Consider the following 24,006-nt stretch of genomic DNA (forward strand, 5'->3'; position numbering starts at 1 on the left):
CTACATGTGGCTAGTGACTACCATGTTGGACAGCCCAGTGTGTAAACATTTCCATCCTTGTAGAAAGTTCTGTTGGAGAGCACTGCTCGAAACAATTAGGAAACTTCAGAATAGCTCTTTTATTTGCTTTAGGTGGCTTTGTATAGGTTTGTTTCTTCAATATATGTTGAGTTATAAATTTGGAGTAGTTCATAATAGCTGAATAAAATATTTTTATGGGTTTCTTTTAAAAGTTCTGCAGCAGAATGACTCATTAATGTTATTTATGAGTTGTTTATTCACCAACTCCTTTCTTCATTGTCAAGATCATATGGAGTCAGTAATAGAACATACCGCATGTCTTTTTTTTTCCTGTATGGTTATAACTAAGTGCCTGAAGGACACAAGATACTGTTCTATTTATTTTATTTGAATTATATGCCAGAGACTAAGCTCTTGTGTATTCAGGGCTACAATTTATAGTGTTAATTAAGAACAGCTTTCCTTTTCTTCCCAGAATGAATTCAATATATTCCTCATTACTGTATGTGAATCTTGAGTTTGTTCTCACTCAGGACTGCTTTTTCTTCTCTCCCTGCCTTCCACCCTGTTCTTTTTGCCTCCCAGCCTCTCCCTCTTCCACTTAATTCCCCCTCCCCTGACTCTTCTCTCTCTTTCTTCAGTCTCCTCTTCTTTCTTTTTTTTCTCCCACTGCTTCCTCCAGCATCCTCCTTACTAGAAATGGAAGTGACACAACATTTTCTTTAAAGCATTTAATGAACTTCCCCCCTGCTTTTTGTAATCAAATGCTTTTTTCTCTTTTTCTTAAAGTTTGGTAGAGCCTTCCTTTTGAAGTCCTGGATTCCCCCCATACCACCCAGCGATTACTGATCAGGAGTAGGCAATATCTATTTTTCTGCCTTAAAAGTGAATGTGATAATCAAGTACTTTTTCAAAGTCAGAGGATATATTTTCAGCTTGATGCATTTCAGAATTGATGCATTCACGTCAATTCTGTGTGACCATTAGGGTAAAAGAAAATCTTCATCTCTTCAACACCCACACCCATGCACACACGTTAAGTTTTGTTTATTATTTATTTATTTTTGCGGTATGCGGGCCTCTCACTGCTGTGGCCTCTCCCGTTGCGGAGCACAGGCTCCGGACGTGCAGGCTCAGTGGCCATGGCTCACGGGCCCAGCTGCTCCGCGGCGTGTGGGATCCTCCCAGACCGGGGAACGAACCCGTGTCCCCTGCATTGGCAGGCGGACTCTCAACCACTGCGCCACCAGGGAAGCCCTAAAGTTTTATTTTGACATAATTTCACACTCACAGAAAAGTGGTGAAAATAAAGAATTAACGTATACCATTTACCCAGATTCCCCGAATGGTAATTTTACCAAATTTACTTATTGTTTTTATATATAGACATTTTTCCTGATCCTTTTGAGAGCAAGATGTAAACCTGATGCCTCTTTACTTCTAAATGTCCTTATATTTAAAAAACAAGGCTATTCTCATATCACTGTAGTCTAATTATAAAAATCAGGAATTTAACATTGTTAAAATACTATCAGTTAGCGTGCAGACCTTATTCAGATCTTGTTAATTGTTCCAATGTCCCTTGTAGGAAGAGAAAAATCCCAGATCTAGACCCAAAGTTACATTCAGTTGTCAGGTCTCTTAAGTCTCCTTTAACTGGAACATTTCCTCAGTTTTTTCTTGAGTTTCATGACCTTGACATTAAAACATTTGACCACCCTCAACCTTTTTTTGGGGGGGATGGTGGCAGTAATAACAGCCCTTCTGAGATACAATTCAAACACCACACTATTCTCCCATTTAAGTTGTGTAATTCAGTGGTTTTTAGTATATTCACAGAGTTATGCGACCATCACCACAGTCAATTTTATAATATTTTCATCACTCCAAAAAGAAACACAGTACTCCTTAGCAGTCCCTCTCATTTCTTTCACCACCCGTCCATAGGTAATCACTAATCTACTTTGCCTCTGAAAATTTCCCTATTATGGTCATTTCATATGCATGGAATCAGACGATATGTTGATTGGTTTTTTCCTCTGGCCTTTAGCATAATGTTTTAACATTATTAATACTTCATTTCCCTTTATGGTTCAATGACACTTTGTTGTATGGACATGCACCACCTTTTGTTTATCTATTCATCAGTAGATGGGACTTAGGTTGTTTCTGCCTTTTGCATATTATGAATAATGCTGTGACTATTTGTGTACCAGTTTTGTCTGGGCATACGTTTGCATTTCTCTTGGGCATCCAGCTAGGATTGGAATTGCTGGATGATATGGTTTAATGGTTTGAGGATCTGCCAGCCTGGTTTCCAAAGGAGCAGCCCCATTTTATTGCATTCCCACTAGTGATGTGTGATGTGGGTTCCAATTTCTCTATATCCTTGCCCACATTTGTTACTGTCTGTCCTTTTGATTATAGCCATCCTAGTGGCTATGAAGTTGTATCTTATTATGGTAAAATATACACAACATAAAGTTTACTATCTTAATCAATTTTAAGTGTATAGTTCAGTGGCGTTAAATACATTCACTCTGCTGTGGAACCATCACCAGCATCCATCTCCAGAACATTTTCATCTTTCCAAACTGAAAACCTATGCATGTTAAACAGTAACTGCCCACTTCCTCCATTGTGGTTTTGATTTGCATTTATTGGTTGGTTAATGATGTTGAACATATTTTCATGTGCTTATTGGCCATTTGTATATCTTTCTTGGAGAAGTGTCTAGTCAGATCTTTTGCCCATTTTTAAATGGTTTATTTGTCTTTTTATTGAGTTCAAGTAGCGCTTTATATATTCTAGATTCAGGTCTCTTATCAGGTATATGATTTGCAAAAATTTTCTCCCATTTTCTATGTTGTCTTGTTATTTTCCTAGTAGTGTCCTTTGATGTACCAAGAGGTTTTAATTTTGATCAGTTTGCCTTTTTTATCACTCATTCTTTTGATGTAATAGTAAGAAACTATTGTCTAATACAAGATTCATCTAGATTTATGGCTTTGTTTTCTTCTAAGAATTTTACAGTTTTAGCTTACCCGCAACTTTTTAACCTTTTAACTCCTCCCTCCACATGTTATTCTGACTTTTCTCCAGGGAACCCGCTTCTTATTCAGTCCATGTGCTACGAGATTGGGTGCAATACTCCCTTTAAACTGTGATGTCGCCAACTGCATAGGAAAGCATTTTTGTTTTGGTTCCATTATTGAATTATTTTATATTGTACTTCTTTTATTCTGTCTTTTCCTCAACTGATACGTTGGTCATTCACTGGGAAATTTGATCAACTCTTCCTTCCTTATCCTACCTGTATTTCTAATATCGTGGGCAATCTGAGTGTCCATATGGAATGTCTCACCAACACTCTAACCGTATTTCCTTACTTCTCAACTCCAGTGGTTATCACCTTTATCAGACTCTTTCAGCAAATTGTTCTCATGACTAGATCTTGGACCTTGCTGTTCTTCAAAAATACTAAATACCTATATCTGTACTCGGTTATAACCTCCTATTCTCTTTTCTCCTTTATCTCTCTCCATCCTCGCTCCTCTTTCCCACCCTCCCTTTCCTTTCATTCCTTCCTTCCTTCAACCCGCAGCCACTTTATTTCTCCTTTCTGGTTCTGCTTCTTCTTTATCTATCTAACCTATACTTACAGTTTCATGTTATCCAGCATAGTTTCCTTTTTTCCATATCCTTCACATCTGTCCTGTAAATCTCTGTGCTATTTCCCCAGACTTTTGAACCTTCCTGGCACTTGTTAGATGTTTAACAAATGATGAGTGAATGAATAAATGATGGAATGAACAAACGTTGGGTCAGTCCTTTTGACTGTTTCGTTCCTACATAAGATCTGCTGGGCCCTGAGGAAAATGACAGCTATACATGGAGTCATTGTTAAAAGTTCATGGTATCTAGTTTCAACTGGTATCTCAATACCGTAGCAATTTTTATGTGTTTCTAGTCTTCTCTTTTTTTTTTTTAACCAGGTATTAAACTTTTAACAGGTATTTTAAACATCCACTCTGTTCTTATTTAACAATATGCTTGCTCACTCATAGCAGATGAACTTGCTTCTTATTTCACTGAGAAAATTGAGGCCAACAGATGGGAATCTTGTTTAATATCCTCTTTGACTTCTACAAGAGTAATAGCATCTATTTTCAGGCTCCCCTCGTAACCCCTTGTCTCAGAAGATGACTTGGCCCCTCTCCCATTCTGGCTTGTGTCTCTACTACCTGTGTTTTGGATCTTACCCTCTCTACTTCCTGAAGGACCTAGCTCCAACAATTTTTTCTTCTATCTTCAATTCCTTTTTATCTATGGCCTTTCTCTCCTCAGCATGTAAACTTTAAAAAAGAAAGGAAGGAAGGAAAGAAAGAATTAAATGTACTAACACATGGATACTCGATTTTTTTTTTTTTTTTTTAGCTATCAGGAGTCCTCTTTCTCTTTTTTCTACCCAGCTTTCTGTAAGAGTTGTCTGTATGAGCTGTCACCATTTTCTTACTTATGATTCATTACTACCGAACTGGGTTCATTGACCCAGTTATACCCAGGTATACCCATTTTAGTCTTTATGTTACTTGTCATCTCTGAAGCATTTGACACTGCTGGCTACTTCTTCCTCTTTGAACTCTCTGTTATCCTGGGTTTGATCACATTCTATAAGGAAGCCATGTGGATTCTCTTAATAAAACCAGAACTTAATGGTTCCAGTGGTTCTAGGTGGACACATCCATCTCCAGTTAGGTAGGTTTGTTTAGGACTAAATATCTTACTTTCTCTGAGATTTATTTTGCCTTTGACAATTTCTCAATAATTATTGTTACTACTACCATCATGCTGGGCTGAGTGGTCACAGGCAGAGCTGGATTCAAGTGTGTTCTGTCAAGTCTTCCCTTATTTCCTATAAGGTACTGAGGCCAAAAGAATATTTCAAAGAGATGTGACATTGCATTTTAAATAAAGTGTTTTTAAAAGGTTCTTCTTGTCTCAGTTGAGTTCATTGCAACATCATTGTATAATGATGAACGATTAGGAGTGACAAAAATGCTCATCAGTAGGGGAATTCATCGCTACTGAACTGTATGAATGCATTATGTTATATCCATATGTGAGAGAGTAGGCAGCTAGTAAAATGAATGAAGTAGACCCAGATGTATTGATGATGTATAGAAAAACAAATCAAGCTGAGGTCTGTTATTTTATCTGTTATCTGTCTAATAATTTGTTATGGAAGAAAACGCTACAGAACAGAATTAGGTGTAAATGTTTAACACTTGGTACCTACTCATCAAACTGTTATGAGTGATTTCATCTGAGGAGTGGAAAGTGTTATGAGTTACTTTATTTCCTTTTTATATTTCTATTTTGTGATAAAACAATAATGATTTTGAGGATTTTAAATGTAGAAGAAATATCAACTTATGACCTTTTGTTACCTGTCTTGCTCTCCTTCCTCTAGCTTCTTGGGCTACAATCTTTGCTTTTTTCATTTTCCTTCCAAACTGTAGCCACTCTAACTGAATGCCCTTAGTGGGCTTCTCCTATCTGAATCCTTTTTATCCCTCAAGAGCCATCTCTGGTTCCCTGAGGAGCATTGCTGGATTACTCAGATGTGTTTTATTATCTTCCCTTTGTGTTCCCATGGTACCCTGGGAAATCTTCCTTAGTCACTTGTGTCTAGGGCAGGAGCTGTTATTTGATTTTGTATTCCACGGACCTGAGCGGGGTACCTGGCACATGGTAGAAATTCATTAAAAGGGGTTTCAGTGTTAAAATAATAAAGCATAAAATTTGGAGTAGATCTTCTTAATACCAGCATGTATCCTTTTGTGTAGGTTGTCATATTATGCTATTTTCCTTGAAGCTCTGTGTGAAGATACATGTTTTAATTAAACTGCAATTTATATCTCAGGATGTGTTGAGTTTATGTTGATAGGCTATCCTAATAGAACTCCAGGCAGTTTATTTAAATGTAATATGATTACTTCAATTATAATTGGAGGACAGGAGAGTGATAATTTCATACTTCATTGTAACACAAAACAATATGGAGTATTTCTTATAATATCTCCAAATGCATTAAAGAAAACTTGCATTTATGTGCTTCGAAATGTGTTATGATAAACAAAAATTGCTCTTTCTTCTGCATGTAAATTGCTTGTCTAACAGTTTGTTTTCTTTTTAGGTTCAACAGATAGATCGTGTGGTAGAAGTTGTGGAGGAAACAATTAAAGGTAATTGTTGAAAGTCAGATAAGCACATGTATATATTATTTGAACTGTATTATAAAATACTACTTAGTTAATATTGTTAAGCATTTTTATGGACGTTATTGTTGGACAAAAATCATAAAATTTTGTCCTTGACTGCTTTGTGCATTGGCCAATCCAATATAGGAGGCATATATTTGGTTGGCTTATAAATGTCAGGAATAGTCTTTTTAAAAAATCTTATTTTTATTTTAGCGTAAAATAGATTTAATTTCAACCTGAGATCAGGAAGACAGAATTTAATTTTAAAATAAGGAAACAGCTTTATTTTCAGTTTTATTGAGATATAATTGACATTATTTGCTTGTTTTTATATCACATAATTAGCTGCAGTTATCCCTTCTGAAAGTACTTTAAAAGTAGTATTCAGTTTTGATTCCTCTTCTATGTATAATTTTTGTAGTTACAGAAAATAGAATTATGCTTTGATTGTTTTATTAGCCAGTGTTCTTTGAAACAGATTCTTATTGAAGCCACTGAGGAATAAACCATTCTTAATTCTGTGGATTAATTTGTAAATATAGTCTACTTTTCTTCTGTTAGATTAGTACAAATGAAAACTGATAATATGATATTAAAATATTAAGTGAATTGAGGTTCTCACTTAAAATTTTTACCATTTTTTTTAATAAATGGGAGTTTGTGTTTTAAAAAAAACAGTCTACTTCCATCAAATTGAGATTTTTAACCACATACCCTTCCTGCTGGCTTGTATTTACTACCTTCCACATGCCTTACATACCTTGCACATTTTGAGTCTTTAATTTATTAGGTGACCACAGAATATGAGAATTTTAGACTATACCTTAGTCTTCCTTGAAATCCTGAAATAAAATGAACTGTCACGATTAAAAATTTGTAGCAGTGATAACTTTGAATATTGTTTTTCAAACTATACCTCAACCCCATCTTGTAAGGTCTAGAAGTATCACTACTAGCATTTATTGTGCACTTACAGTGTGACAGGCACTATGCTAAGCATGGAGTAAGTCATTTAATTTTACAACAGTACTGTGAAGTACAGTGGGTACCTCCTCTGTTTTCCTCATTTTTTAGAAGAGGAAGTTGTGACAGAGGGGCACACAGGTAGTAAGTGCATGGTTGGAATCTGAATCTAGGCAGTCTGATTCCGATGCCTGTTCTCTTAAATTTGACACTACATTCATACTATACCATGATGGCTGTGCTCTCTCCCAGTTGAGAGTCACTGCCTTAACGGTTGTTCAGTTGAACTTCTTAAAGCAGTGCTTCAGGATGCTTGAGGGTATTGTCGCTTGAGTACCAGGCATATACTAGCCATTAAATACTTTAAAAAAACTGAATGACAATAAAGATCATGCAGGAGGAAATCTAGGTGACCATAGGTATGGCAGTTACTTTTCAGGTGTAACACCTAGGCATGATCTGTGAAAGAAATAATTGATGAGCTGGACCTCATTAAAATGAAAAACGTCTGCTATGCAAAAGACAGTGTCAAGAGAATGGGAAGACAAGTCACAGGCTGGAAGAAAATATTTGCAAAAGACATACCTGATGAAGAACTGTAATCTAAAATACACAAATAACTCTCAAAACCTAACAACAGGAAAATAAGCAACCTGATTAAAAAATGGGCCAATGACCTTATCAGAAACCTCACCAAAGAAGATACACAGATGGAAAATAAGCATATGAAAAGATGCTCCACATCATATGTCATCAGGGATGACACCAACCAGCCTGTTACCTCCAAGAGTTAGCTCATTGCTACAAATTTCAGATTTGCTTGAAAGGGGCTTATTATGAATAACAAAAGATGCTCCTTTCACCCTATCACTCAGGAAATCATAAGAGTTTTAGGAGATCGATCTGTACCAAGAACTGGGGATGGTGACCAAATATGTATTTCTTATATCACAATATCACAGAAGGCCTATCACTTCCAGGATGGGTTAATTAGGGATAGCATCTCACTGAAGAGTTTTGCTTAAGTGGGTTTATTGGAGAGACTGTAGTTGGGTTTAATTGTGATAGTCTACAGCAAGAGATGAGTTGAAGATGAAGTTGCTGTGGGTGTTCACTGGCAGGTTGGTTTGAGGGTGGGAAGATTGATGAATTAAGTCTTGGTAATACCACAGGAGAATTTCAGAGATGGGAGAAATAATTTTGTTAGATACCCTTAGTTTGCAGATGAGGAAGCTGATCCAGGAAGGGGTTAAGGGACTCATCTGAGATCTTCTTGTTAATGGAGATCTGGGCCTGTCACTGAAACTTCCATTCTTCACTTTCTTTTTCTACTGCCAAGTCTTACAAGACAGCACAAGTTAGTGAAATAATGTGGTCCTTGTAACAGTTAACTACTTGTTGGTTGTTTTCCAGTAAGTTACTTTTCTGAGACTCAGTTTTCTCAGTTTAAAATGGAGAGAATTAAATGGATAAGACTTTTGAGATACCTGGGATATACTAGGGGAAATGCATGTTAATATTTACTTCTCACTACCCCCTTAATACTTAGGGTGCAGGAATAATCTAACTGGCCTCCGATTGCAGTGATGCTCCTTTCAATCAGACTGTATATACGGCTGTCATTTTCTGGGAATATCTCACTCTCCTGTATGTGTACCTTCGGTAGCTGCTTGTTACCTACCAAACTAACTTGTGACTTCTACCTCATTCTACCATTTCCGCTTTTTCTTCCATTAATTCCGTACATACACCTTTTGCTCCAGTCAGCTGTACTGTTTGATATGTCTTGTATATTATTTGCAGTTTGCTTCACATTCATCTTAGGATCTTGCACAGAAGTGGATAAGTTCTGTTTCCCTCCAGATCCATTCCCCACCCTTCGGCACCTTGATGTGTGTCCATGGAGGCAGACCTGTGTGGACTGCATCCGTAGGATCCTTGCTACCTGGCATCTACTTGGATTTCTCCAGTTAGAGGTTGGGGGTGTGACTAGAGTGTGAAATGGGAGGATTCGTTCCCCTCTCTCACTCCCTTCTTACCTGCCCGTCCTAACCTGAAGGTCACAACTCCTGTCAGGTGGCCCTCTCTATTCATCTTTTTTTGCGGGTTCCTGTAACTCTTCCTTTCCTTTGCTTTTTCAGGCCCAGGGGTGAAAATACACCCCATTGTTGCTAGCCTGAGAGTACTGCATTGTCTCTTGTTGGTTTTTCTACTTGCCAAGCTTTAGTAAATAGTCCCTTTATTAAAATCTCTTCAGTTATGCAGTGTGCCATCTGCTTTGCTGGGACCCTGATTGATAAATGCTCCATGGAGAAGAAGGCTGTGCCGAGGAGGGCCAGATGGAATGCAGCCTGACGAGAGGATTCTGCTGTAACTGTCTTGTTTCCACATTTGATTCCTGTTGGGCTGTCTTCATATGTCTTCCTTGAAGGGGGTTTGGACACACAGCCTCTGCCACAGCCTGTTTGCATTCTTCTTGTGGTATACCAAATAGTATTTTTTAAAAAGGTATTAATAAGATACACTGGTGATAAAAACATTTAAATCTATTGTAATTACAAGAAAACCAAACAAAGCATATTACCTTTATATCTGTCTTGGTTGGAGCAAACTGGAGAATTTAAGATATGCTGAATGAGTTCTCACTGTTCAACACTAGTTGCCTGAAAATTCCATCCATTTATAGCATTTGCTTTAGGAGACACCATATTATAAAGACTTTAGGATTTTCTTTTGTATCATCTTGATAGTTGAACAAGATATGTAATTAAAGCTAAGGGAAGAAGTACAATATTTAAAGGATTTACCTTTTTTTTTAACATCTTTATTGGAGTATAATTGCTTTACGATGGTGTGTTAGTTTCTGCTTTATAACAAAGTGAATCAGTTATATATATACATATATCCCCATATCTCTTCCCTCTTGCATCTCCCTCCCTCCCACCCTCCCTATCCCACCCCTCTAGGTGGTCACAAAACACCGAGCTGATCTCCCTGTGCTATGCGGCTGCTTCCCACTACCTATCTGTTTTACATTTGGTAGTGTATATATGTCCATGCCACTCTCTCACTTTGTCCCAGATTACCCTTCCCCCTTCCCGTATCCTCAAGTCCATTCTCTAGTAGGTCTGCATCTTTATTCCCATCTTGCCCCTAGGTTCTTGATGACCGTTTTGTTGGGTTGTTTTTTAGATTCCATATATATGTGTTAGCATACGGTATTTGTTTTTCTCTTTCTGAAGAAGTGACTTACTGCACTCTGTATGACAGACTCTAGGTCCATCCACCTCACTACAAATAACTCAATTTCATTTCTTTTTTATGGCTGAGTAATATTCCACTGTATATATGTGCCGCATCTTCTTTATCCATTCATCTGTCAATGTACACTTAGGTTGCTTCCATGTCCTGGCTGTTGTAAATAGAGCTGCAGTGAACATTGTGGTACATGACTCTTTTTGAATTATGGTTTCCTCAGATTATATGCTCAGTAGTGGGATTGCTGGGTCGTTTGGTAGTTCTATTTTTAGTTTTTAAAGGAACCTCCATACGGTTCTCCATAGTGGCTGTATTAATTTACATTCCCTCCAACAGTGCAAGAGGGTTCCCTTTTCTCCACACTCTCTCCAGCATTTATTGTTTGTAGATTTTTTGATGATGGCCATTCTGACAGGTGTGAGATGATATCTCATTGTAGTTTGACTTGCATTTCTCTAATGATTAATGCTGTTGAGCATTCGTTCATGTGTTTGTTGGCAATCTGTATATCTTCCTTGGAGAAATGTCTCTTTACGTCTTCTGCCCATTTTTGGATTGGGTTGTTTGTTTTTTTGATATTGAGCTGCATGAGCTGCTTGTAAATTCTGTAGATTAATCCTTTGTCAGTTGCTTCAGTTGCAAATATTTTCTCCCATTCTGAGGGTTGTCTTTTCGTCTTATTTATGGTTTCCTTAGCTGTGCAAAAGCTTTTAAGTTTCATTAGGTCCCATTTGTTTATTTTTGTTTTTATTTCCATTTCTCTAGGAGGTGGGTCCAAAAGGATCTTGCTGTGATCTATGTCATAGAGTGTTCTGCCTGTGTTGTCCTCTAAGAGTTTGATCGTGTCTGGCCTTACTTACACTGGCCTTACTTACATGTAGGTCTTTAATCCATTTTGAGTTTATTTTTGTGTATGGTGTTAGGAAGTGTTCTAATTTCATTCTTTTACATGTAGCTGTCCAGTTTTCCCAGCACCACTTATTGAAGAGGCTGTCTTTTCTCCACTGTATATTTTTGCCTCCTTTATCAAAGATAAGGTGACCATATGTGTGTGGGTTTATCTCTGGGCTTTCTATCCTGTTCCATTGATCTATATTACTGCTTTTGTGCCAGTACCATACTGATTACTGTAGCTTTGTAGTATAATCTGAAGTCAGGAAGCCTGATTCCTCCAGCTCCATTTTTCTTTCTCAAGATTGCTTTGGCTATTCGTGGTCTTTTGTGTTTCCATACCAGTTGTGAAGTTTTTTGTTCTAGTTCTGTGAAAAATGCCATTGGTAATTTGATAGGGATTGCATTGAATCTGTAGATTGCTTTGGGTGGTAGAGTCATTTTCACAATGTTGATTCTTCCAATCCAAGAACATGGTATATCTCTCCATTTATTTGTATCATCTTTAATTTCTTTCATCAGTGTCTTATAATTTTCTGCATACAGGTCTTTTGTCTCCTTAGGTAGGTTTTTTCCTAGATATTTTATTCTTTGTGTTGCAGTGGTAAATGGGAGTGTTTTCTTAATTTCACTTTCAGATTTTTCATCATTAGTGTATAGGAATGCAAGAGATTTCTGTGCATTAATTTTGTATCCTGCTACTTTACCAAATTCATTGATTAGCTCTAGTAGTTTTCTGGTAGCATCTTTAGGATTCTCTATGTATAGTATCATGTTATCTGCAAACAGTGACAGCTTTACTTCTTCTTTTCTGATTTGGATTCCTTTTGTTTCTTTTTCTTCTCTGATTGCTGTGGCTAAAACTTCCAAAACAATGTTGAATGAGAGTGGTGAGAGTGGGCAACCTTGTCTTGTTCCTGATCTTAGTGGAAATGGTTTCAGTGTTTCACCATTGAGCACCATGTTGCCTGTGGGTTTGTCATATACGGCCTTTATTATGTTGAGGTAAGTCCCCTCCATGCCTACTTTCTGGAGGGTTTTTATTATAAATCGGTGTTGAATTTTGTCGAAAGTTTTCTCTACATCTATTGAGATGATCATATGGTTTTTCTCCTTCAGTTTCTTAATATGGTATATCACATTGATTGATTTGCATATACTGAAGAATCCTTGCATTCCTGGGATAAACCCCACTTGATCATGGTGCATGAGCCTTTTAATGTGCTGTTGGATTCTGTTTGCTGGTGTTTTGTTAAGGATTTTTGCATCTGTGTTCATCAGTGATATTGGCCTGTAGTTTGCTTTCTTTGTGACATCTTTGTCTGGTTTTGGTATCAGGGTGATAGTGGCCTCATAGAATGAGTTTGGGAGTGTTCCTCCTTCTGCTATATTTTGGAACACTTTGAGAAGGATAGATGTTAGCTCTTCTCTAAGTGTTTGACAGAATTCTCCTGTGAAGCCATCTGGTCCTGGGCTTTTGTTTGTTGGAAGATTTTTAATCACAGTTTCAATTTCAGTGCTTGTGATTGGTCTGTTCATATTTTCTGTTTCTTCCTGGTTCAGTCTCGGAAGGTTGTGCATTTCTAAGAATTTGTCCATTTCTTCCAGGTTGTTCATTTTATTGGCGTAGAGTTGCTTGTAGTCATCTCTCATGATCCTTTGTATTTCTGCAGTGTCAGTTGTTACTTCTCCTTTTTCATTGCTAATTCTATTGATTTGAGTCTTCTCCCGTTTTTTTCTTGATAAGTCTGGCTAATGGTTTATCAATTTTGTTTATTTTCTCAAAGAACCAGCCTTTTTTTTTTTTTTTTTAAGAACCAGCTTTTAGTTTATTGATCTTTGCTATTGTTTCCTTCATTTCTTTTTCATTTATTTCTGATCTGATCTTTATGACTTCTTTCCTTCTGCTAACTTGGGGGTGTTTTTGTTTCTTCTTTTTCTTTTCTTATTTTTTGCTTTAGGTGTAAGGTTAGGTTGTTTATTTGAGCTGTATCTTATTTCGTAAGGTAGGATTGTATTGCTATAAATTCCCTCTTAGAACCGCTTTTGCTGCATCCCGTAGGTTTTGGGTCATCGTGTTTTCATTGTCATTTGTTTCCAGGTAGTTTTTGATTTCCTCTTTGATTTCTTCAGTGATCTCTTGGTTATTAAGTAGTGTGTTCTTTAGCCTCCATGTGTTTGTATTTTTTACAGATTTTTTTCCTGTAATTGATATCTAGTCTCATAGCGTTGTGGTCGGAAAAGATATTTGATACGATTTCAACTTTCTTAAATTTACCAAGGCTTGATTTGTGACCCAAGATATGATCTTACTGGAGAATGTTCCATGAGCACTTGAGAAGAAAGTGTATTCTGTTGTTTTTGGATGGAATGTCCTATAAATATCAATTAAGTCCATCTTGTTTAATGTATCATTTAAAGCTTCTGTTTCATTAATTATTTTCATTTTGGATGATCTGTCCATTGGTGAAAGTGGGGTGTTAATAAAGGCCCCTACTATGATTGTGTTACTGTTGTTTTCCCTTTTATGGCTGTTAGCATTTGCCTTATGTATTGAGGTGCTCCTGTTAGGTGCATAAATATTTACAGTTGTTATATCTTCTTCTCGGATTGATCCCTTGATCATTATGTAGTGTCCTTTGTCTCCTGTAATAGTCTTTACTTTAAGGTCTATTTTGTCTGATATGAGAATTGCTACTCCAGCTTTCTTTTGATTTCCATTTGCATGGAATATCTTTTTCCATCCCCTCACTGTCATTCTTTATGTGTCCCTAGGTCTGAAGTGAGTCTCTTGTAGACGGCATATATACAGATCTTGTTTTTGTATCCATTCAGCCAGTCTGTGTCTTTTGGTTGGAGTATTTAATCTATTTACATTTAAGATAATTATCGATAGGTATGTTCCTATGACCATTTTCTTAATTGTTTTGGGTTTGTTATTGTAGGTCTTTTACTTCTCTTGTGTTTCCTGCCTAGAGAAGTTCCTTTACCATTTGTTGTAGAGCTGGTTTGATGGTCCTGAATTCTCTTAGCTTTTGCTTGTCTGTAAAGCTTTTAATTTCTCCGTCATATCTGAATGAGAACCTTGCTGGGTAGAGTAATCTTGGTTGTAGGTTTTTCATCACTTTAAATATGTCCTGCCACTGCCTTGTGGCTTGCATAGTTTCTGCTGAAAGATCAGCTGTTAACCTTATGAGGATTCCCTTGTGCGTTATTTGTTGTTTTTCCCTTGCTGGTTTTAATATTTTTTCTTCGAATTATAATTTTTGATAGTTTGATTAATATGTGTCTGAGTGTGTTTCTCCTTGGATTTATCCTGTATGGGACTCTCTGTGCTTCCTGGACTTGATTAATTATTTCCTTTCCCATATTAGGGAAGTTTTCAACTATAATCTCTTCAAATATTTTCTCAGTCCCTTTCTTTTTCTCTTCTTCTTCTGGGACCCCTATAATTCAAATGTTGGTGCGTTTAATGTTGTCCCAGAGGTCTCTGAGACTGTCCTCAGTTCTTTTCATTCTTTTTTCTTTATTCTGCTCTGCAGTAGTTATTTCCACTATTTTATCTTCCAGGTCACTTATCTGTTCTTTTGCCTCAGTTATTCTGCTATTGATCCCTTCTAGAGAATTTTTAATTTAACTTAATGTGTTGTTCATCACTGTTTGTTTGTTCTTTAGTTCTTCTAGGTCCTTGTTAAACGTTTCTTGTATTTTCTTCATTCTATTTCCAAGATTTTGGATCATCTTTACTATCATTATATCTTTTTCAGGGAGACTGCCTATTTCCTCTTCATTTGTTAGATCTGGTGGGTTTTTACCTCGCTCCTTCATCTGCTGTGTGTTTCTCTGTCTTCTCATTTTGCTTAACTTAGTGTGTTTGGGGTCTCCTTTTCGCAGACTGCAGGTTCATAGTTCCCTTGTTTTTGGTGTCTGTCCCCAGTGGCTAAGGTTGCCTCAGTGGGTTGTGTAGGCTTCCTGGTGCAGGGGACTAGTGCCTGTGTTCTGGTGGCTGAGGCTGCATCTTGTCTTTCTGGTGGGCAGATCCACATCTGTTGGTGTGTTTTGGGGTGTCTGTGGTCTTATGATGGTTTTAGGCAGCCTCTGTTCTAATGGGTGAGGTTGTGTTCCTGTCTTGCTAGTTGTTTGGCATAGCGTGTCCGGCAGTGTAGCTTGCTGGTCATTGAGTGGAGCTGGGTCTTGGCATTGAGATGGAGATCTCTGGGACATCTTCGCCGTTTGATATTACATGGAGCTGGGAGGTCTCCTGTGGACCAGTGTCCTGAACTTGGCTCTCCCACCTTAGAAGCACAGCCCTGACGCCTGCCTGGAGCACCAAGAGCCTGATATCCACACGGCTCAGAATAAAAGGGAGAAAGAAAGGAAGAAGATAAAATAAAATAAAATAAAGTTATTAAAATAAAAAATAATTATTAAATTTTTTTAAGTAGTTAAAAAAGAGAGCAGCCAAACCAAAAAACAAATCCACCAATCATTACAGGTGCTAAAAATTATACTAAAAAAAAAAAAAAGTAAAACGGACAGACAGAACCCTAGGAAAGATGGTAAAAGCAAAGCTACACAGAGAAAATCACACACAGAAGCATACACATACACACTCACAAAAAGAGAAAAAGAGAAAAAAATATATATATTGTTGCCCCCAAAGTCCACCTCCTCAATTTGGGATAATTCGTTGTCTATTCAGGTATTCCACACATGCAGGGTACATCTAGTTGATCGTGGAGATTTAATCCGCTGCTTCTGGGGCTGCTGGGAGAGGTTTCCCTTTCTCTTCTTTGTTCGCACAGCTCCTGGGGCTCAGCTTTGGATGTGGCCCCGCCTCTGCGTGTAGGTCGCCGCAGGGCGTCTGTTCTTAGCTCAGACAGGACGGGGTTAATGGAGCCACTGATTCAGGGGCTCTGGTTCACTCAGGCCGGGGTTGGGGGGGGAGGGGCACGGTGTGCGGGGCGAGCCTGCGGTGGCAGAGTCCGGTGGGACGTTGCAGCAGCCTGAGGCGCCGTGTGTTCTCCCGCGGAAGTTGTCCCTGGGTCACGGGACCCTGGCAGTGGCGGGCTGCACAGGCTCCCCAGAAGGGGGTGTGGATAGTGACCTGTGCTCGCACTCAGGCTTCTTGGTGGTGGCAGCAGCGGCCTTAGCGTCTCATGCCCATCCCTGGGGTCCACGCTGATAGCCACGGCTCGCGCCCGTCTCTGGGTCTCCTTTAAGCAGCGCTCTGAATCCCCTCTCCTGGCACCCCAGGAAACAACGAGGCAAGAAAAAGTCTCTTGCCTCTTTGGCAAGTCCAGACTCTTCCCTGGACTCCCTCCCCGCTAGCCGTGGCACACTAACCCTCTGCAGGCTGTGTTCACGCCGCCAACCCCTGCGCTCCGAACGAAGCCCGACCTTCAGCTCCCAGCCCTCGGCCGCCCCGGCGGGTAAGCAGACAAGCCTCTCGGGCTGGTGAGTGCTGGTCGACACCGATCCTCTGTGCGGGAACCTCTCCGCTTTGCCCTCCGCACCCCTGTGGCTGCGCTCTCCTCTGCGGCTCCGAAGCTTCCCCCTTGCCACCCCCACCCCCCACCCCGTCTCTGCCAGTGAAGGGACTTCCTACTGTGTGGAAACTTTTCCTCCTTCACAGCTCCCTCCCAGTTGTGCAGGTCCTGTCCCTATTCTTTGTCTCTGTTTTTTCTTTTGCCCTACCCAGGTACGTGGGGAATTTCTTGCCATTTGGGAGGTCTGAGGTCTTCTGCCAGCGTTCAGTAGGTGTTCTGTAGGAGTTGTTCCACATGTAGATGTATTTCTGATGTATTTGTGGGGAGGAAGGTGATCTCCACGTCTTACTCTTCCGCCATCGTGAAGCTCCTCCTACATTTCTTTCTTTAAAAAATACTCATATGCACCTTAGTCTTGCTTTACATGGTCATTAAAGCCCCCCCCCCCTTATTTTTTGGTATAAAAGCTTTGAAGGACATATAAATCTGGGTATTTGTTCTGATATATATATATGAAATCCTCTAAACAAAAAACATCTTTAAAAAAGTTCTTGTCTTTGGGAAAGGTAGTCAAACCAGATATCTTAAGATAAATGATTGCAAATAAATGTTGTGTATTGAAAATAGAAAAATGTTTTTACTGTTAAGTCATATTTCTTCTCTAGTCAGTCTCTAATAAAGGAGGCCTCAGTTGTTTTAATATGTTTGCTGGTATTTCGTTTAGTCTGATTTCAGTTGCCTCCAGTGTTGGTAATTGAAGGCTTTTCCAGTATGGTACAATCTGCAAGTTTAATTGATTTTCCATTTCCCCTACCTTCTCAGTAATTGATGTGATCTTGGATTAGGCTGACCTAAATTCCCAGGGTGCTTCACCAAACAGCTCTTTCTTATTTAACACATTGCTATTAATCTTCACTCTGTCAGAATTGTACTTTGCATTTGATACTAATTTAGAATATAAACTTTTTGTAAATTGAGACTGTAAGGCGGAACTATCTCAAGTGTGGTTTTATCAGTGTTAATGACTTAGTAACTTCTCTTTCGATGTCTGGTGGAGATTTACTTGAAGATGTTTCTAAACTTAATGAGTAAGTGAACTGAGCTTCGGTATATAGCATGGTACATCTGGGATAGTATTGAACCACAAAAGCACATCTCCTTTTTCAGTATTTGCTTTTCAATAAAATAATTTTCTTTTTCTTTTTTTTTTTTAACATCTTTATTGGAGTATAATTGTTTCACAATGGTGTATTAGTTTCTGCTTTATAACAAAGTGAATCAGCTGTACATGTACATATATCCCCCTATCTCCTTCCTCTGCAGTCTCCCTCCCACCCTCCCTATCTCAAGTGAATAAACTGGCAACATAGAGTAATTTGATGGCTCAGATGTAACTAGACAGGAAATTTAAATGTGATTTTCTCTTTTTCTTGAAAATTTTGATAATTAGAAGTATTTAATAGTTCGTTACTTTTTATTGTCCTAAAGCACAGAGCTGATTTCCCTGTGCTATGTGGCTGCTTCTCACTAGCTATCTATTTTACATTTGGTAGTGTATCCATGCTACTCTGTCACTTCGTCCCAGCTTACCCTTCCCCCTCCCCATGTCCTAAAGTCCATTCTCTATGTCTTTGTCTTTATTCCTGTCCTGCCCCTAGGTTCTTCAGAACCATTTTTTTGGTTTGTTTTTTAGATTCCATATATATGTGTTAGCATACGGTATTTGTTTTTCTCTTTCTGAAGAAGTGACTTACTGCACTCTGTATGACAGACTCTAGGTCCATCCACCTCACTACAAATAATGCAATTTCGTTTCTTTTTATGGCTGAGTAATATTCCATTGTATATATATGCTACATCTTTATCCATTCATCTGTCGATGGACACTTAGGTTGCTTCCATGTCCTGGCTATTGTAAAGGGTGCTGCAATGAACATTGTGGTACATGACTCTTTTTGAATTATGGTTTTCTCAGATTATATGCCCAGTAGTGGGATTGCTGGGTTTTATGATAGTTCTATTTTTAGTTTTTAAAGGAACCTCCATACTGTTCTCCATAGTGGCTGTATCAAGTTACATTCCCACCAACAGAGCAAGAGGGTTCCCTTTTCTCCACACCCTCGCCAGCATTTATTGTTTGTAGATTTTTTGATGATGGCCATTCTGACTGGTGTGAGGTGATACCTCACTGTAGTTTTGATTTGCATTTCTCTAATGATTAGTGATGTTGAAATATGCTTTGAATGGATACTCTTACGCATCATCACATTATGTAATCTCTTATGTAGTTACTATAGTCTGAATATAGTAGAAAAAGTTGTGCATTGGCTTTACATGTTGGGAACACTTCCCAGTCTCACTGGTGTAATTAGATAGGTGATAACTTCTGCCTTCTAATAACTAAAGGTGCCAGAAATTTATTGCTGTTATTTAGTTTTGTTTTTTTTTCTCATGAGCCTGTTTGTTCTAAGTTTATGTTCTGTGTTAATATGTGGTTACAGGTTGGTAAACATTGCATTTTGCCACCTTCTTAGATGTGTCAGTTCATGTCCCTTTCAGTCTTCTTTCCCTTCTCTCTCCTGCTTTGTTTCCCTCAAATAACCAGTCCTCTAACTTTACTTATTTATCCTCTGTGTTTCTTATATGTTCTAGAATGAACTTATTTTTATTCACTGTATCTCTTTTACGTAACATTTTTTCAAATCATAATAATTTTAGAAGTAAGACCAGGCAAATGTCTTTATGTCCCAAGCAGCAAAGTTCTGCCATAAGACTGTAAGTTGATTTTTCACATCACTTTCTTTTATAATAGCTAGTTTGGAATAATGGCTGGCAAGGACTGTTTATTGGAGAAACCACCAATGTCTTGTCTGTATTTCTCTAACTTTATAAGTTAAATTATCGGTCCTGTTTCTAGCCACAGAAACACTAAGCAGTCCCAGAATTATTTATCTCCAAAATCGCCAATAGATGCTCTGTAAAGAGTCTTCTTTAAACATTGGAAGTAGTCATGTTTATTTTATTTTTTAAAATAAAAGTAGTTAAGTAACTTTAATTTGTCAAATATTTTTCTGCCTTTAAAACTTTTAAAACTCAAATAAATGCATAAATTTGTCCCCCAGGTGAATTCTGCTGTGCTGGCTTCAGGCTTGTTTTATATGTTTTGGTTTGTCTTAAAGTTAATTACACTGCTTTTGTGTGTTCATCACTTATATTTCCCTTTCTGTTTGAAGATGCATTATCTTATGGTTTGCAACCAGCTTTTATTAATAATGGAATTTATTGATATGAAGACTTGGGTATTTCATTAACTTTGACTTCTTCATTCCAGAGTGCAAGTGGGGAGGGTGCATAGTGTTGAATAGTTTGTTAGGTTGATGATCGTGTTAGAGTTTGCACGTAACGCTGTTATAATGGTTCACTGGATTTGATTGTTCAAAACAAGGAGAGGAAATTACTTTAAGTTTGAACTTCTCAGGCTTCCCATGACCCAACCCTTGTGTTAGTGGTCCCACTGATCTGTCTGGTAAAGTAGCCCCATCCTTCCTTGTTTAAATATTAACAGGGACTTGGCTGCTGTGAAAATTGCACTTACCTGTTACCTCTTTGCAAAGCTTGATTCTGCCTTGGCAGATTCCATGAAGGTGAGACTGCAAGTATTGTTGAATTCTCTAAAAATGCGTTACTGTAGTCTAGAGTTTTGTGAGAACTGTTCATGTTAAAACAGTTTATAAAGTTTGAACATTTATCATGTCTGTGTATTAATAATTTTCATTGCAGGTATTTGGTATTCTCAGATATAACAATTTCTGAGTCCCACAGTTCTAATTTCTATTTATTCTAATAGGATTTATTTAGTAAACAATGACAAGTAGATCAGTTAATCCTGTTTTGAGGCTCTCATAGAAAACATTAAAATTAATATAATAAAAAACCTTTAATGTACTTAAGTTCTTCCTTTGTTGTAACTACCTTTGTAGAGAATTGGAACGCGGTGCACTGCCTTTATACTCTGCGTGCATATGTGTGGTTTACTGCATGTCTGGAGAAGCGTTAGTCTTCATTTAAAGAATCTACTATTTTTGTTTAGTAAAATATAATGAGAATAGTTGGGATGATAAACTTAGAGAAAATAATCCTAGCAGATTTATTATGTTTTTTAAATAGAGGGTGAAATTGTAGGTTGATTGTGGTATTTTCTGTTGCAGTTTGACTGTTCTTTAACACAATAGTAAATTGTATTGTATTGGTAATTCTTCTTTGGTACTTTGTAGCTGGGTTCTGTAAAAATAGAAATACAAAGTAGAAACCAGGTGATGTTAGAGGTACAGTATCTAAAACTCCAGTAGCAAAATATACATAAAAATTATGACATTTTTGAAAATTTTATTAAAAAACAAATATTGATATTTTATTGCCAGTAAAATCATATAACACAAACAAGTGAAAAAACTGGCAACATAGGGCTTCCCTGGTGGCGCAGTGGTTGAGAGTCCACCTGCCAATGCAGGGGACGCGGGTTCGTGCCCTGGTCCGGGAGGATCCCGCGTGCCGCTGAGCGGCTGGGCCCGTGAGTCATGGCCGCTGAGCCTGCGCGTCGGAGCCTGTGCTCTGCAACCGGAGAGGCCACAACAGTGAGAGGCCCCGGTACCGAAAAAAACCAAAAACAAAAGCAAAACCAAAAAAAACTGGCAACATAGAGTAATTTGATGGCTCAGATGTAACTAGACAGGAAATTTAAATCTGATTTTCTCATTTTCTTGAAAATTTTGTGAATTAGAAGAATTTATTTAATGAGACTAGTTGTAGGGTGTCTTTTATTAGGTGATACCATTGACCTTTCCTTAGAAAACCTCGTATTGTTAGCACTTGGTATAGAGAAAGAATGCTCAGTTGATACAGTTTTGTATCTAATGTTTGGAGATGCACATCTTTTCTTTTAAAAGTTCATTCCATAACACTCTACAAAGCACACAGCATATGTGTAGCAGTTACTTCTGAGACTGAGAGAATAAACACTAATTTCACTTACTTATTAGTTTGGGGGTGGGGGGACTCATCTGCAGAATCTCCAGTTAGGATATCAACTATGGATGGATTTTTAAGGAGAAGTTTATCAGTACTACTGTTATAACAAGGCATACATTTTATTGAGTAATAAATAGTAACTGAAATGTCTTTGTGAAAGATGGTTTCTAACACATTAAATCTTTAGCGTAACTCTGAAAATTCAAGTGCCCCATTTCTTTAAGCTGCCCTGAAGTCTGGTGCTGTGATGGGCTAGAATCATGGATTGAGGATGTGAAGGGTTATGTTGAATTACTTGGTCTGCCGCTAACAGCGTCGTGTTTAACAACCCACGCAACCTGGTTGTTCTCAGTTTCCTGGGCTGTAAATTGTATGACATGGAAGGTCCCTGCAGCTCTGACTGACATTCTAGGAGTGTTGGAGTCTGTAATATAAAACTGAGTTTCAGAGCCTGTCATTAGAATGAGACATTGACATTTTGGACAGTGATCTCTAGCAAAAGTTATTGTAATGTGACTAGCTTTTTCTTGCATCCTAATCTCCACATGCCAGAGTTTGCTTTTTCTTTCCCCATACCTTCTTACTTACAAAATGAATTTGAAGGCATTTGTGGCAGACATACCATGCATTTTTCTTTTGTATGTATTTGTATTCTCCAGTGAAGAGGGTCTTCAGTAAAGCACAGTTCCCTGACTCCTTTGCCTTTACTCTATTCCGTGGTAATGCCATCCTAGGTGGTGACAAGTGGTGTACTTGGAGTTTTGTGCTTCTCTAAAGCAACTTTCATTTCTACCCTGGGGCATATTTATTTTTGGGACTTTGAGGCAGGCAGTTTTCATCTTGGTGACTGGGATTGCTGGGGGGAAAAAAGTAATTTGAGAGGATTTAATGCAAGGTGTGAACATCACCTGCAGCAGTGATTCTCAAGGGTGTTTGCTTGGAGAGGGACCCTTAGCCAGAGTGGGAAGATGGCAGGGTGGCTTACGTTGAACCTGGGGAAGCTGGGGGGCTTGGAGATTCTGCCATGTGGCCCTTCACCTAGATTCATTTGCCATGTGAGCCACTGTCACAGTGGTAAGCATCCTATCACTCAGATGTCCTGGGGTGGGAAAACAGCCATGGCTCTCTGGCATCTATGCTTAGACTTACCCAGGGTCAGGTGCAGTTTCTGGTACCCTACTTATGCCTTCTTTCTCTTCCCTCATATTCAAGAACTTGTATCGGAATGCAGTGAGTGATTTGAGAGGGATGACCTTGAATCTACTTTGATTTATATATTTAAAATATTAAATCATTTGCAAATCTGATTATCATTATCAATGCAATTATTTGTGACCTATTTCCTAGTTCTCCAGAGGTTTAAAAATAAATGGGATCTGAATTTATTTTACAGTGATTGAAAGTTTTAAAAATCTCCTTGCCTTCTTGCTTTTGAGAAACGTCATTAGCATTATAGGTCTTGATAAGATTACAGTTGCATTAATTATAGTAGCAACTGTAATTACCTTCTGTCTGGCTCTTTGTAGCTTACCCTTTCGTATACGTTAATTCATTTGTACTCCACAGGAACCCTGGCATTACTGATTATATAGCAAGGCCTCAGTGTACTATAATTTGAAACCTATTCCTCTAATCTCAAGTTCTTTAGGTTCTGTTAAGCTGCTTACCTTGAATGGAGGGAAGTGAGAAAGTGAGACCCATTTATTGTTATCTCCATCCCTCCTGCCTATTGACTAAGGTCACGGCTCAACCATTTCTAGTTCCCTTTCATATTCTCACTTACACGTTTTGTTCCTTCATGTTTCTTGTTTCCTCTTTGATTTCTTTTTCCCTTTCCTGCTTCTCAGTTTTACTTGCCATTTTATTTTGTGGCAACATAAAAACTTTTTTTTGTAAGGCGTTAATAAAGATTTGCTATATTTTTTAAAAAAAAATCTGAAAAGAATATTTTAGTCTTACCTTGCTATAAGGGTGCTTAATTTAGGAAATGAGTGAGTAAACGTATTCCTTAACTGTAAGCAAACAATAAAGAAGCTAATCAAACCAGTAAAAACCTAAAGAGATTCTGCAGAGAGAACTCTCTTGGGTGT

The 24,006-nt window shown here is 38.1% G+C and overlaps 1 protein-coding gene across 7 annotated transcripts in view; it reads left to right on the forward strand.

Annotated features, from left to right (window-relative positions):
- The window catches only part of CDKAL1 (CDKAL1 threonylcarbamoyladenosine tRNA methylthiotransferase), a 652,719-nt gene that overhangs the window by 180,948 nt on the left and 447,765 nt on the right, over positions 1–24,006 (forward strand). For all 7 annotated transcript variants that reach the window (XM_033863886.2, XM_019945111.3, XM_033863888.2 and 4 more), the window contains one exon: positions 6,221–6,269. In XM_033863886.2, coding sequence (XP_033719777.1) covers positions 6,221–6,269 — 49 coding nt within the window. The remainder of the gene's footprint in view (positions 1–6,220; positions 6,270–24,006) is intronic.

The sequence above is a fragment of the Tursiops truncatus genome, chromosome 10 (assembly GCF_011762595.2).
Source record: "Tursiops truncatus isolate mTurTru1 chromosome 10, mTurTru1.mat.Y, whole genome shotgun sequence".
In the NCBI taxonomy this organism is placed as follows: Eukaryota; Metazoa; Chordata; class Mammalia; order Artiodactyla; family Delphinidae; genus Tursiops; species Tursiops truncatus.